Genomic DNA, 12,675 nt, shown 5'->3' on the forward strand with positions numbered 1-12,675 from the left:
AGAAGTCCTTTGTCTGAGGGACAGTTGGCTAAAATTTTTTCCCAATTCATGGGCTTTCTTTTTACTCTGTTGGTGATTTCTTTTGATGTACAAAAAATTTTCAATAAGATGAGATCCCAGCTGTTGACTCTTTTAGTATTTCCTGTGCAGCTTGGTTTTTGTTCATGAACACTCTGCCTACCCCTATGTCTTCGAGATTTTTACCTACTTTCTCTTCCAATAGATTTAGTGTTTCTGTTTGATATTTAGATCTTTGATCCATTTTGACTTTAGTTTAGTGCATGGTGATAGACATGGGTCTAGTTTTAGTCTTTAGCATTTAGCATTATCTTCATTTTTAAAAGTAGAAATTGAAATTCTAAGAGATAATTGGTACAAGATTCTAGTGAAACCAGGACTTAAAAATCTAGTATAATTTCCATTATACTTGACATTTCTAACACACCACATCACTTCCAGATCATGAGCTAGTTTATTATTGAGATAAAAGTGAACATTTTCTTTAGCATAACCACAGAGCATTCTTGGATCATTCTGAAACTCAGTCTCTTTTCTGACTTCAAGGAATCAGAACTTAACTGAACCTTTCTATCTTAGTAGCCCAGTAGAACACTTTATTCCTGGGAAGTATCTAGAAAGAAAAATGCACTAAGAATATATTACAAAGCACTTTCTGTTAGGTTCAGGTTATATTTATTTTACAATGTTTAAAAACAATTTTCCAGAGGCAATCCGTCATGACCATGAGCATCACCAGTGCCTTAGCTGCAGCAGCTGGGATAACTTTCACCATCATCAGCTGCACACAACACAAGTTCTGCCAGAACCCTTCCCTCGACGGACCATGTGCTATAGGTAGAACACTTCTCCTTGTAAGTGATCCTATTTTGCATGAGGAATTTTCATAATAGTATCTGAACTGAATCCAGGATGCAGTGGTGCATTAATTTTTTAACAGGGTCTCACTATGTAGTTCAGGCTGGCCTGGACTCACTATATAGTCCAGGCTGGCCTCAAACGGGCAGGGATCCTCCTGCCTCAGCCTCCCAAATGCTGGGATTATGGGCATGCACCACCACACCCAGAGTGCTGCACTAACATGTGTCAGCATTTGAAATGACCATGAGAAGCACATTGTGGGACAGCGGTGAGGAGGGTGCAGGCACCGTATCCTCTGGATTTAAATCCTGGTTTTGTTTCATGAAAGCTTGCAATCTTGGTTAGATGCTGTTAAAAATAGGATCAAAAGACTCACAAAACCCTCAAGCAATATCCTGCAACACTAACTCCAGCGACTCTCTGGAATCCCTTTATGTATGAAGTCCTCACTGACCTGGGATCTAAAACCAGTATCTGATCTCTGCCTTGAATGCTTCCAGCCCAAGGCTTGCCAGGTTCCCCCCTCCCTGATTCACTTAAAATCTCAGGTCAACAGCACTCATTTTAATCCCTTCTGCACCTCACCTCTATTCTCAACACAGTCACAGCCCCCAATAGCATAGAGCACAACTCATGGTATTTTGTCACAGTAGCTATCACAATCTACTTAACTAAATAATTGTTATTGTCCACTTCCTTTACTATGATGTAAGCTCCACAAAGACCCATGCCAGGTCTCTCTTGCTCAGTGACCAAAGCCAGTAAACTGCACACAGCACAGTCTTCAGACATTTCAGCTTCATCCACAGGTGGTGAGTGCTATCACTTTTGGATAAACTGCACAGGAACAAGATGCAGAGACAGTCACCTGCCCAGGGTTAAGGGCGACCTTGGGCCCGGTTGAGCCTGGCTTGTTCTGTCTCCAGAGTTTAAGCTTTTGGGACACCATGCCATAATGTGCTGTGTCTATCTAAACCTTGCCTTAACAGAATATGCACCTTGGGAAACCACACACTAATCCAGCCTGTTCCACTCATCCAGTCTGTTCCACTCACATGGGTGAATAACATAGCTAAAAATTTTCACTTCAAAAAAATAGGTATATCCAGCTTCCCCAGGAAATAATAATGAAATGAAATCAGGTATCCTAGCACTCCTATTCCCCTGTGGCAACAGTTGGCTGGAACTGAGAGAAGGCTGCCGCCCCTGAATTCCACTCCTCTCACTCCAGGTACTGTCTCGGCCCCATGGGCATTAGAATATGTTACCGTTGCCTTATCAGAAAGACAGGGAACTCATGCAACGTCTGAGCTATGGGTTTTCTCAAATTTAGTCATAGAGTGTAAGGGTTTCTTAGCTTTTATCTCAAAGATGATACCACTTTCATTTCATTTCTCCTCCCCATGTACAGGGACTCCTGTCAATCTTATTCATCATCAGCATTGTCGAGTTCAGCATCTCGGTGACTATCACATCCTTCAGGAGTAAGTGCTGGACGTGGTCAGACGAGGTATGTTCCATGTTCCAAGAATGGATTGCCTAAGGATGCTCCAATGTGACTTCTGGTCTGTTAGTGGACAGAGTAGTATATGATGATGCTAAGCTGACCCTTTCAAAGTACAGAAGGCTGCAGGGAGCTGATTTGAGACAGAAGCTCAACCCCAACCCTTAGCACAACTGTGCGTTTCTATCTTGACCTATCCACTATGCTTCACCATCTTTGTTCAGACATAGGTCTCATCTCCCTGCCAAATATATATAACCTATCAGACTGCCTGGGCTGTTGTAACAGTGTGAGCTGATGTCCTCCCTGGAAAGGAAGTGGAGAGCAAAGCGCGAACACTGACGCTGAAGGCTACTCATAGTAGACACTGCTGTTCTTATTTACCAGATGCTCACATGCCGAGCACGCTCTACTCATGGAGAACAAACTCAGTGCCAACATGGTGACACTCTTAGGTCACGCATGAAGAAACAAACACGCAGAGGTTAAACCACCTCACCAGGGTCGCAGAGCACCAGGGTTCTGACTCGGGGAATACAACTCCAGGCTCTGCTCTCTAAGTTACAAGTATCAGTCTAGGCTCTGTCTGCAGGGATGTTCCTTCTGGTTTTTTGAGATCCACTTTATCAAAAAGTAATCTATAAACAATAACATGTACCCATTTTAAGTCTACCATTCACTTAGCTTTTGGCAAATTCTAAGCACCTTTTTATCAAGAGATAGGGCATTCTTGTCAGAGCAGGAAGGCTCGTTTGCAGCCACTGTCTTCCTCCCCTAGAGCAGTTCTGACTTTCCAACATTCCACGGACATGGAATCTCAAATAAAGACTCTACAAGCAGCTTCTTTCACAGAGAAACCTGTGTTGGAGATCCACCTCTGCTGTTGCATCTCCAAAGCCCATTCACTTTATGCACGAGTACCCCTCAATTTGTTTATCTGTTTACCTCTTCATGGATATTTGGATGGCTTAAAGTTCTGAATTATAAATTGCTAAGACATTTGCCTTCACATCTATATGAGAAAGTACGATTTCACTTCTCTCAGAGTGTCATATCTAGGATTTGATCGCAAGATCGATTGTGTATTAAATGAATGTTTATAAGAAAACACCTAACAATGGTTTAAAGTAGCTTCCCAGTTTGCACTCTTATTAGCAGATTGTGAGAGGTAGGGTCACTCCCTATTACCACAGACCCTTGAAACTGTCAGTTGTATTACTTAGCAATGCTAATTAGTGGGTGGTTATATCGGTATAGTTACAATTTGCATTACCCCAGTGACCAGTGATGGTGAGACCAACTGTGAATTTACCATCTATCAGTGTATTTTCTTTTGCGATGTCTCTGTTCAGATCTTTAACTGACTTGATTACTCTGTTTTTTCACTTCCTTTTCTTGTTGCACTAGGGATTGAACCAAGGACCTTCACTCTGATCAACATTCCTAATCCTTTTGACTTTTTTCTTTTGAGACAGGGTCACTAAGTGGCTAAGTTGCCCAGGCTGAACTAGAACTTGTGATTCTCCTGTCTCAGCCTCCTAGAGTGCTGGGATTATGGGTGTGAGCCACCATACCCAGCTGGATTATTTATCTTCTTCTTATTGAGTTATAAGAGTTTAACTGTTTCTTAGCCCCAGTCCTATTTTTCAGACATGTGTGTTGTTAGCATTTTCCTCAGCCCACTACTGGCCTCTCATTTTCCTTTTCCTGTTTAATGTTGCTAGTGCACATTAGTTAAGTGGAAATCAGGGTTCATTTCAGTAGATCGGTGCGTGCATGCCACACGCTCTGACTCTCCACCATTCCACCACTCCCCTCTCCCCCAGTCTGTGTCCTCATCCTAGACTCTTCCTTCTATTTTCTTGTCATCTCGCCTTTTTTCCTCTAAATCTTTTAGATTCCATATAAGGGGGAGTGACATTTGACTTTCTGAGTCTAGTTTATTTCACTTAACAAAATGGCCTCTGGTCGTTTCCCTGCAGATGATATGGTTTTGTTCTTCTTTAAGGCTGAATAATATTCTGCTGTGTTTATATACCACCTTTCTTTATCCATTCATTTGTTCACAGGCCACTAGCCTGTTTTCACAGCTTAGCTATTTGTGAGCGCCAGAAGAAATGTCAGTATGCAGGTATCACTACATTTTCTTTGTCTTCAGTTCTTTGGGGAATAAACCAAGAAGTGGTGTAGCTGGATTAAATGATATCCATATTTTTCATTTTTGAGGAACCTCCAAACTGATTTTCATAGTGACTCTACTAGTGTATAGCCCCCAACAGTGTCAAGAAGTATCCCTGAGCCTACCTTCTCACCAGAGTTTATTGGTTTTTTTGTGTTCTAGATGATAGCCATTCTGATTAGGATGAGCAGGAATCTCAGTATGGTGGGTTTTTTGTTGGTGGTGGTTTTGGGGGGTTTTTTCTGTTTTTATTTTTTGTCTTTTTGAGACAGGTTCTTGCTATGCAGTTCAAGCTGGCCTTGAGCTCACTTTGTAGCCCAGGCTGGCCTCGAACTTGTAACAATTCTCCTGCCTCAGCCTCCCGCTCAATATGGTTTTGATTTGTATTTTCCTAACAGCTAAAATTATTATCATATATTTATTTGCCATTTGTACTTCTTCTTTGGAGAGGTGTCTATTCAATTCATTTGCCCATTAATTAATTAGATTATTTGCTTTTTTGGTGTTAAATTTTTAAAATTCTTTATTTTTTTTTATATTAATCCCTGATAGAAAGAGTAGATGGCAAAGATTGTCTCCCATTCTCTAGGTTTTTTACTCGATGGATTGTTTCCTTGGCTGTGCAGAGCTTTTTAATTTGATGTAGTCCCACGTGTTGAATCTTGCCAGCCCTTTTTCATTCTTAACAGTTTATTTCAAGTAACAAATATGATTAAGATCAATTTATTTTTATAGTTAGTTCTTTTTGTGCTCTAATAAAAATTTTCCCAAGTCCCCAAGACTATAAAATTTTCTTCTATATCTTTAGATAACAATGTTATAGTTTTAACTCATCTTTGGTTCTATGATGCATTTCAAGTTAATTTTTGTGTACAATTATGAGGTAAGCTTTCAATTAATGCACAATCCCCTTCTGGAGATATCCAGTTGTTTTCACACCATTTATTGAAAATATACTGTCTTCCTCCTATTACCTTGCCATATTTGTTGTATGTAAAGGTTTCTTTTGGACACTTTATTTTGTCCTACAGGTCAGTACATCTACATTTATACGCTACCTTAATTTCTGTAGCTAGAGAGCCATTCCTTTGAAGTCTGGGGGAAGCCTCCCTGGCCCTCCAGCTCTGCATTTCATGCACCAGTATATCCAGCTTCATGTCAGAGATACTCAGGCTCTCTTGGACCATGGTTGAAGCAACCTCTGAGTCCCGTAGTGGCTGAACACAATGACATGAATTCCAGGGAACCAGTGCCCTAGGTACCCCTTCTCAAGCAGTGGTCCCAGTGGGCCGTCTTCTCAACTGAATGGTTAATACTTCGGCATCTTTATGGTGGGGTTTGCTGATTCTCAAGCGGCGGTCTCAGTGGGCCATCTTCTCAACTGAATGGTAAACACTTCGACATCTTTGTGGTGGGGTTTGCTGATTCCTGGGATGCTCTCAAGACAACTGTCTTCTTGTCCCTGTATACACTATTAAGTTTCATTTTAGTGGTGCTATCTCTTGAGTTCTACTTTGGCCCCAAAATTACAATTGTTCCTATTGGCCAAAATTTAAGTTTTTCAAATTTTTCTGTTCTGTTTTTCCCCCATTTTCATGACTAACTTGGCTTAAAGTAGCCACTAGTATCTATGCTACAGCCTTAATTTTGAGCTGTCTGGAAATTTCCTCAAACAGGTTGGTCTACCACCTTTAATGTCAGCCTCCTGCAAAGTCTCAGGACATGAGCAACATGTAGAAAAATTTTCTGCCAGAGTGCAGCACACATGTCCTCTAGTCCAATTTCCAATAGAGTCCTTGTTTACAACTGAAATCTCTCCTGAGCCTGGCCCTTACTGTCCACATTTCTATCATCATTCTGCTCTGCTGAGCTCCACACAGAATCACCCATCAAGATCCCCATACAGCATTCTATGACTTCTCTAGACCATGTCTCTAAATATGTCCAAACTCCTTCCACAAACCAGTTCCAAAGCCTTCTGAACATATGGTCAGATATCATCACGACATTGATCCATTTCTCTGGAGCCAGTTCTCTGTATTAGTAAGCATCCACTGATTGGAACACAATACCTGACACCCACCACTTAAAGGAAGAGAGACTTAATTTAGCTCAGTTTCAGGAGATTCACTACACGGTTGGCAAGCTACAAGGCAAGAACATCATGGAGGAAGGGCACGGTGAAGAAAACCTGATTAGTTCACAGCAGCCAGAAAGCAGAGTGGAGTAGCAGCACCAGTGAAGAAGGAGTGAGGGACCAGATGTAGTATCCAAGATAATAACTATATATATTTTATGTACCCAAATATACCCAGAAGTGTGCCCCAGTAACCTCCTGGGCAGGTCCCAACCCAGATACTTATTAGTTCTCACACCTTTGTTATAAAGTTCCTAAAATTTCTAAATAGACAACTATTTTATCTGTGAATAGAGACATTTTTTCTTATTTTTTTAGCTCTAATTTATAGTGTAGTTTCCAGCACAATATTTAATAGAGGTACTGAGAATACCATACTTATTTTATTCCTGATCTTAGGGTGAAAAAGTTGAACGTTTTACCCTTATCTATAGCATTACCAGGAGGTTTTTCACAGAGTAAGTTTACTGCCTTTTGCAGACTTTTTTTTCTGTCACAAATGGATACTGGCTTTACAATTTTTCACTGCATGCTTCCGTCTTTATTATGTTATCTGTATATTATAAACTCCTATGTCTACGTTTTGTTTGATCTGCAAGTCTCTTACTTCAGATTGATTTTGGCATCAGGATGTATGCCCCTCCCCTTTTTCCAGTTACCTGCGCTTTTACTTGATTTTCTCAGAGTATTTCCAACATGACTCCCCTCTGTTATCTGTATATTCTACTTAAACTACAGAAGTGTACCAAACCCTGGGAAGGCCCCTTAGGAAGACTGTGAAAATAAATTACACCAAATCATTATTCAGCAGGGTGCAGTGAGTAAGGCTTTTAATCCATTAAAGTATAGCAAAGTGCAACAGGAGATTCAAGGACAGCACAACATGACCCTGGATTGCAAGACAAGGCAAGGGAAAGGGAATTCTGGGTATCTCCTAAGAAATTTCCCTGAGCTAGCCACTGTGTTTAACAGCACCATTTCATATTATCTACACCCATAACCACTGTGAAGAGTCTCTGGTGGTTATTATAAGAATAATGCATCAATTAGAGAGGAAAGCTCAGGACCTAGGACTCAACTGCAATGTATTAATCCTAGCCTCACAAGTTGACAACCCCATCCCAGGTCCCTCTGTTGTAAAACCAGGATGGTAAACTCACAGTGATCTGAAATAATGACACGAGATGATTCTGACCTTGTCTACCACCTAATAACAAGTTAGGTGCCATTAAGGAGGAAGAGAGTTAAAATCATAGCACTTTAGAGCTTGAACTGGGCCAGAGATATAGCTCAGTGGCATAGTGCCTGCCTGGCAAGCACGAGGCCCTGAGTTCGATTCCCAGTACCAAAAAAAAAACAGCTTACACTACCAGAGAAATTATACTTCATGACTCTCAAACTCTCTAAGTAATTAATGTTATAGTTCTAATTTTAAAAATTGGGGGTGCAAACACAGAAATTGTCCCCAAGGTACTATTATCCTCATACAAATAGGTTTTTTTTTTAAATTTTAAAGAGAGTAGTAAAAAAAAAAAAAGAACAATAGCAACATACCAACATCACAGACATAAGCAAAACAAAGCAAGAACATTAAAAGTGATACAGGGCTTCAAAACAGAATGCTAGGAATTAACAGCACCCATGTTTATAGCAGCACAATTTGTAATAGCTAAATCTTGGAAACAACCCAAATATGCATCAACTGAGGAATGGATAAAAAAGAGGTGGTATTTTTATACAATGGAGTATTACACCACTACAAAAAAGATAAACTCTGGCTGGGGATATAGCTCAGCGGCATAAGCACCTGCCTGGCAAGTGCAAGGTCTTAAGTTCAATTGCCGGTACTAAAAAGAAAAAAAGATAAACTCGAGGCTTTTATAGGTAAATGGAAGCAACTAAGACCATACTCATAAGTGAAACAAATCAGGCAAATAGGTTTTACTGGAGATAAAACATGTGTGGGAACAAACTAGCAGGAAGGGGAATGGCAATATACAAGGTAGGAGAGTGTTTAGAGTCTCAGTATAGCCTTGCCTACTGGATGAGCATAACGAATTCACTTCATCACTCAGTTCCAGTCACCTCAGTGAATATAACAAATCGTCTCTTCTGAGTCTCTGAGCCACCTCTGAAAGGGAGCACGGTGATTGAAATCAGTAGGGTGGACTACAATAACAACTCTCTCAAAAATAATGTCCTAGGAAAATATAGGAAGCACTGATAAAAGATTGTATCAGTCACTTAGCTATTAAAAAATGTCTTCTCTGCAAAGACAAATCTAAATGTCCGAGCTCAGCAAACCTCCCAACAGTATTCAGCTGCTGACCACGCCTCAGACTGTGTGTTCACCATTTCTGCTCTCCCTCTCCACTCTCCCTCTTATGCCTGGGGAATCCCTACTCATCAGTCAGGACACAGATTAAACGCCACTTCTGTGAGGCATTTCCTGGCTTGCTCAGCATTAAATCATCTGTGTTTCCATAAAGAATTCAGTTGCTACTTCCATTATGGCAGTTGCTGAATGATTTTATTGTGATCAATTCATATGTTGGCCAGCCTGTAATTGTGAGCACCTTAAGGGTAAAAATCTTCCTATCATCTTCAACCACCAGCATTTAGTTCACCTATGATCTCAGATTAAACATTCACATACAAGTACTGAATGGACAACTTAACATTTCTTAGAAGCTTTGTACTATTAAACACAGGAAGAGTATCTGAGGCAATTTTAACCAAATCACCCTGTTGAACATATGAGATAATAAGGGTAATGACTTTCCAATATACCACCAATGAGGTGATGATAATTTTTGATTGATTCTTTATGTTATTTTCTACACCGTATCTTAAGTCAGAATGAAAACTAATTTGGTACTATAAGAAGAAAATAATGTCAGAGATGATTCTATTGTATTAATGTTCTGCTCCCTCCTTGGTTTTGTAGGTTGTGTTTTTCTTGCCTTCAGATGCTATTAAAAGTAGTGAACAACCTGCCCCAGAAAATGCTCAACTACAATTTGATCATCAGAAAGAGTCTTATAGTTTTCATATGCCACCACAAGCAGAAATTGTTTTCTTTGGAGGCTATGCTTTCTGCAAGTTAAGATACTCAAGAAGTCCTTCAAGCCAAAACAGGCCACAACCAAACAGGGAAGGGGCTCCACCCTCTCCAAATGAACAACAGGAAAATATCTCCTCACATGTTCAATTCTCACATGAAAACACTGAGCTGAAACCTTTATTTGCCACATCAGAAGCAAGGTCCCCAGAAAATATGCACACTCACCAAGCCTCTACAAGGAAACAATTGAGAGATGAAGGCCTAAACTATCCTATTGTACACACCCCCAAAGAACAAGCTTGGGGCTTCCAGGACCAAGATTCTCTATGGCAAGCTTTTCCATCCCCAGTGGCAGAAAATCTGCTAATGAAGGACCCACCAATACAAGACGTGCAATCCAGATCCCCTTCATTCCGTATCACAGAGCCCTCTGATCTGATATATGAAAATTCATCCTCTAAAGACAAACCACCACAAGGAAAACCATCCCAAGCAGTGCCAGCACAAGATATGCTAAATGTAGCCTCAACATTCCATCCTATGAAGCTCCCTAATTCAAAATACCCACTTCAGTTATCACCAAATAGTAAGGAGCAAAACATTGAACGTCGAAGCCAGCAATCAGAAGTAATATATCAAGACATTGTAACCGAAGTCATGGAATTGACCCAACAGTGGCAATCCCCGAGAAGGCTTTCCTCAGACGCTGGAAACGTGGGTGCACAATCTTCTAAGAGTCGTTCCTTAGGCCTTCAAACGAAACATACAAAATCTCCAAGACGGAAATCCCTAGACCAGAAAATCAGAGCCTTGCTGTTCTCAAAGATGCATCCCATAGATAAGAAATCCCAATACACTCAAACCTCAGAACAGTTCCTAGATCAGCAAGCCGAAGATCGGGAGGCCAAAGGGGTGCAGTCTCCAAAGCAACAATCGAAAAATGAAGGAAATACGTATCAGCAGGCTAAAAAGGAGCAGTCCCCAAAGAAACAAACCTATGGTCAACAAGCTGAAGAGAAATCCCCAAAAGGACAGCCCAACATTTGGCAAACTGAAAGACCACACACTCAAGTGGAAGATGCCCCAAAGCAGTCATACCAAGACTCTCAAGGCACAATAAAGCAATCTCCACGCTGGTCAGCCCCAGACTCACAATCTTTTGTACAGAAATCTCAAGATCTTTTACAGAAGGAAGCCCTAAAAAAGAAAGGTTTGTATCAGGAAGTTGAAACCCAGAACACCACAGCCCAACATGACCTAGGCTGGCAACTTCAAAACAAGCAGTTTCAGGAGAAGGATCAAGATTGTCAGTCCGGAATGATGCTAACAAATGCCATGCAAACAAGAGACATCAACCTAGCAGGCGTGAACCATAGAGACCAAAAACCAATAGACACTCAATCAGAAGACACGGAACCAGCCTATCGTCCTTCTTCTAGCCAAAGTGTTGTACAAGACACAGATTTAACTTGTTTATCTCATATGGATTCAGAACAAGAGGTCCAGCAAAGCACTTCAGTTTGCTCTGGGTGCACCAAAGATGATATGAACACACAATCTACCTCCTCTTCTCTAAAAGATGATCAACAGCAATCCGAAGACTCTGACTAGCGTGTAGAATGGAGCAACAACGGAACCAAGTGACAGAGAAACAACAGTCTCCCATAAGCTATGTTCTCAACCGTGGCTGCTACCTCATGCCCTAAAAGACGATGGGCGTGCAGAACCCTCCAGGAATCCATTTTCAGTCGCAGTACGGCGACAAGCTAAACGTTGACATGGTATCAGAACTTTGATGGGGGAAGGAATAAATCACACATGAATCTTCTATCATCAAATTTAGTGTTTCCGTTTATGAGCACCAATTCATTTTACAGCCTAATATTTCACAGACCTATTTTCACCGGTGTTACTATTTTTGCTCCCTTCCTTGTGTTGTAGTAGGGGTTCACCAAGCCAGCTAAGACGAAAGGTGTCCAGGTTCTGTAAGAGTTCAAGAACCAAAAGAAGCAGCGAGGAAGAAAATTCACCGCTATCCTCCTGCTTCTGCACTAGCTCCAGTACCCCCACTTACCTTCCCTCCCTCCCTAGAGTCCAACTGAGGGCAGACGCCAGGTTTCTGCAGTGCCTAAGGAGTAAAGGCGGCTATAAGGACACATGGAAGTGGATGGAAGGGGAAAGAACAAAACGCACCCACAGACAGCAAAGGAGCTGGGGAGGCGCGGAGATGCAGGCGGAGACGCAGGAGTGGTCATAGGCGGTGACAAGCTGTAAGGGATCAGCGGCCCCATGTACTGGGCTTCCACTCACCGCTCCTCACGTCTCAACCTTCTGATCTCATCTTCTGTGGTCAAAAAAATTGTGTTCGCAAAACCTGCTAGTTACCCTCCGTCTCCCAAACCCGCTCAATCTTTCTCAGTCCTTTTTTCCCAGTCGTCTCTTTCAAAACAGTTACCCCTTTTTCCTGCAGTTTCCAGAAGCTTAGTACTTTTCCTTGCCGGCAGGGCTTCTTTTCCCTGGAATTAATTAATTAATTATTAATTTGCTGCCTGCTTGCTTTTCAACGCCAGACTCTCCACCAGTTTTCAAAGTTTTCTCTTAGGCTTGCTTTGTGAGTCGCATCCGTTTGGTCTCCCGGAAGTGTGTAGGGAGGTGCCCAGCCTGCGCATGCTCCACTGCAGGGACTCAGCTGTCCTCGGGCTGACCTCTCCCCGACCCCGGCATTGTATTCACGGCACTTTTGAGTTTACATTCTATCTCATTTATTTCTTTTGCTGCCCTCCTTTGTTTTGAAAGATGTAGACACAGATATATTCCAGGAGCTTTTCCTCCCCGTCTTCTCCGTATATAGGTACAGCACATTTATTCATTTTGATATAGATAAGAACTTTTCTGGACACTCTTCTAACAAA

General features: G+C 41.4%; 1 protein-coding gene across 2 annotated transcripts in view; it reads left to right on the plus strand.

The window, feature by feature from the left end:
• The window catches only part of Ms4a14 (membrane-spanning 4-domains, subfamily A, member 14), a 17,646-nt gene extending 6,055 nt beyond the window's left edge, over window positions 1-11,591 (plus strand). For both annotated transcript variants that reach the window (XM_005408093.1, XM_005408092.1), the window contains 3 exons: window positions 726-872; window positions 2,291-2,389; window positions 9,647-11,591. In XM_005408093.1, the coding sequence (XP_005408150.1) occupies window positions 726-872; window positions 2,291-2,389; window positions 9,647-11,374 (1,974 nt within the window). In that variant the 3' untranslated portion in view covers window positions 11,375-11,591. The remainder of the gene's footprint in view (window positions 1-725; window positions 873-2,290; window positions 2,390-9,646) is intronic.
• Window positions 11,592-12,675: the final 1,084 nt, after the last annotated feature.

This window comes from Chinchilla lanigera, unplaced genomic scaffold (genome assembly GCF_000276665.1).
Source record: "Chinchilla lanigera isolate Chin_1 unplaced genomic scaffold, ChiLan1.0 scaffold00110, whole genome shotgun sequence".
NCBI classification, from domain to species: domain Eukaryota; kingdom Metazoa; phylum Chordata; class Mammalia; order Rodentia; family Chinchillidae; genus Chinchilla; species Chinchilla lanigera.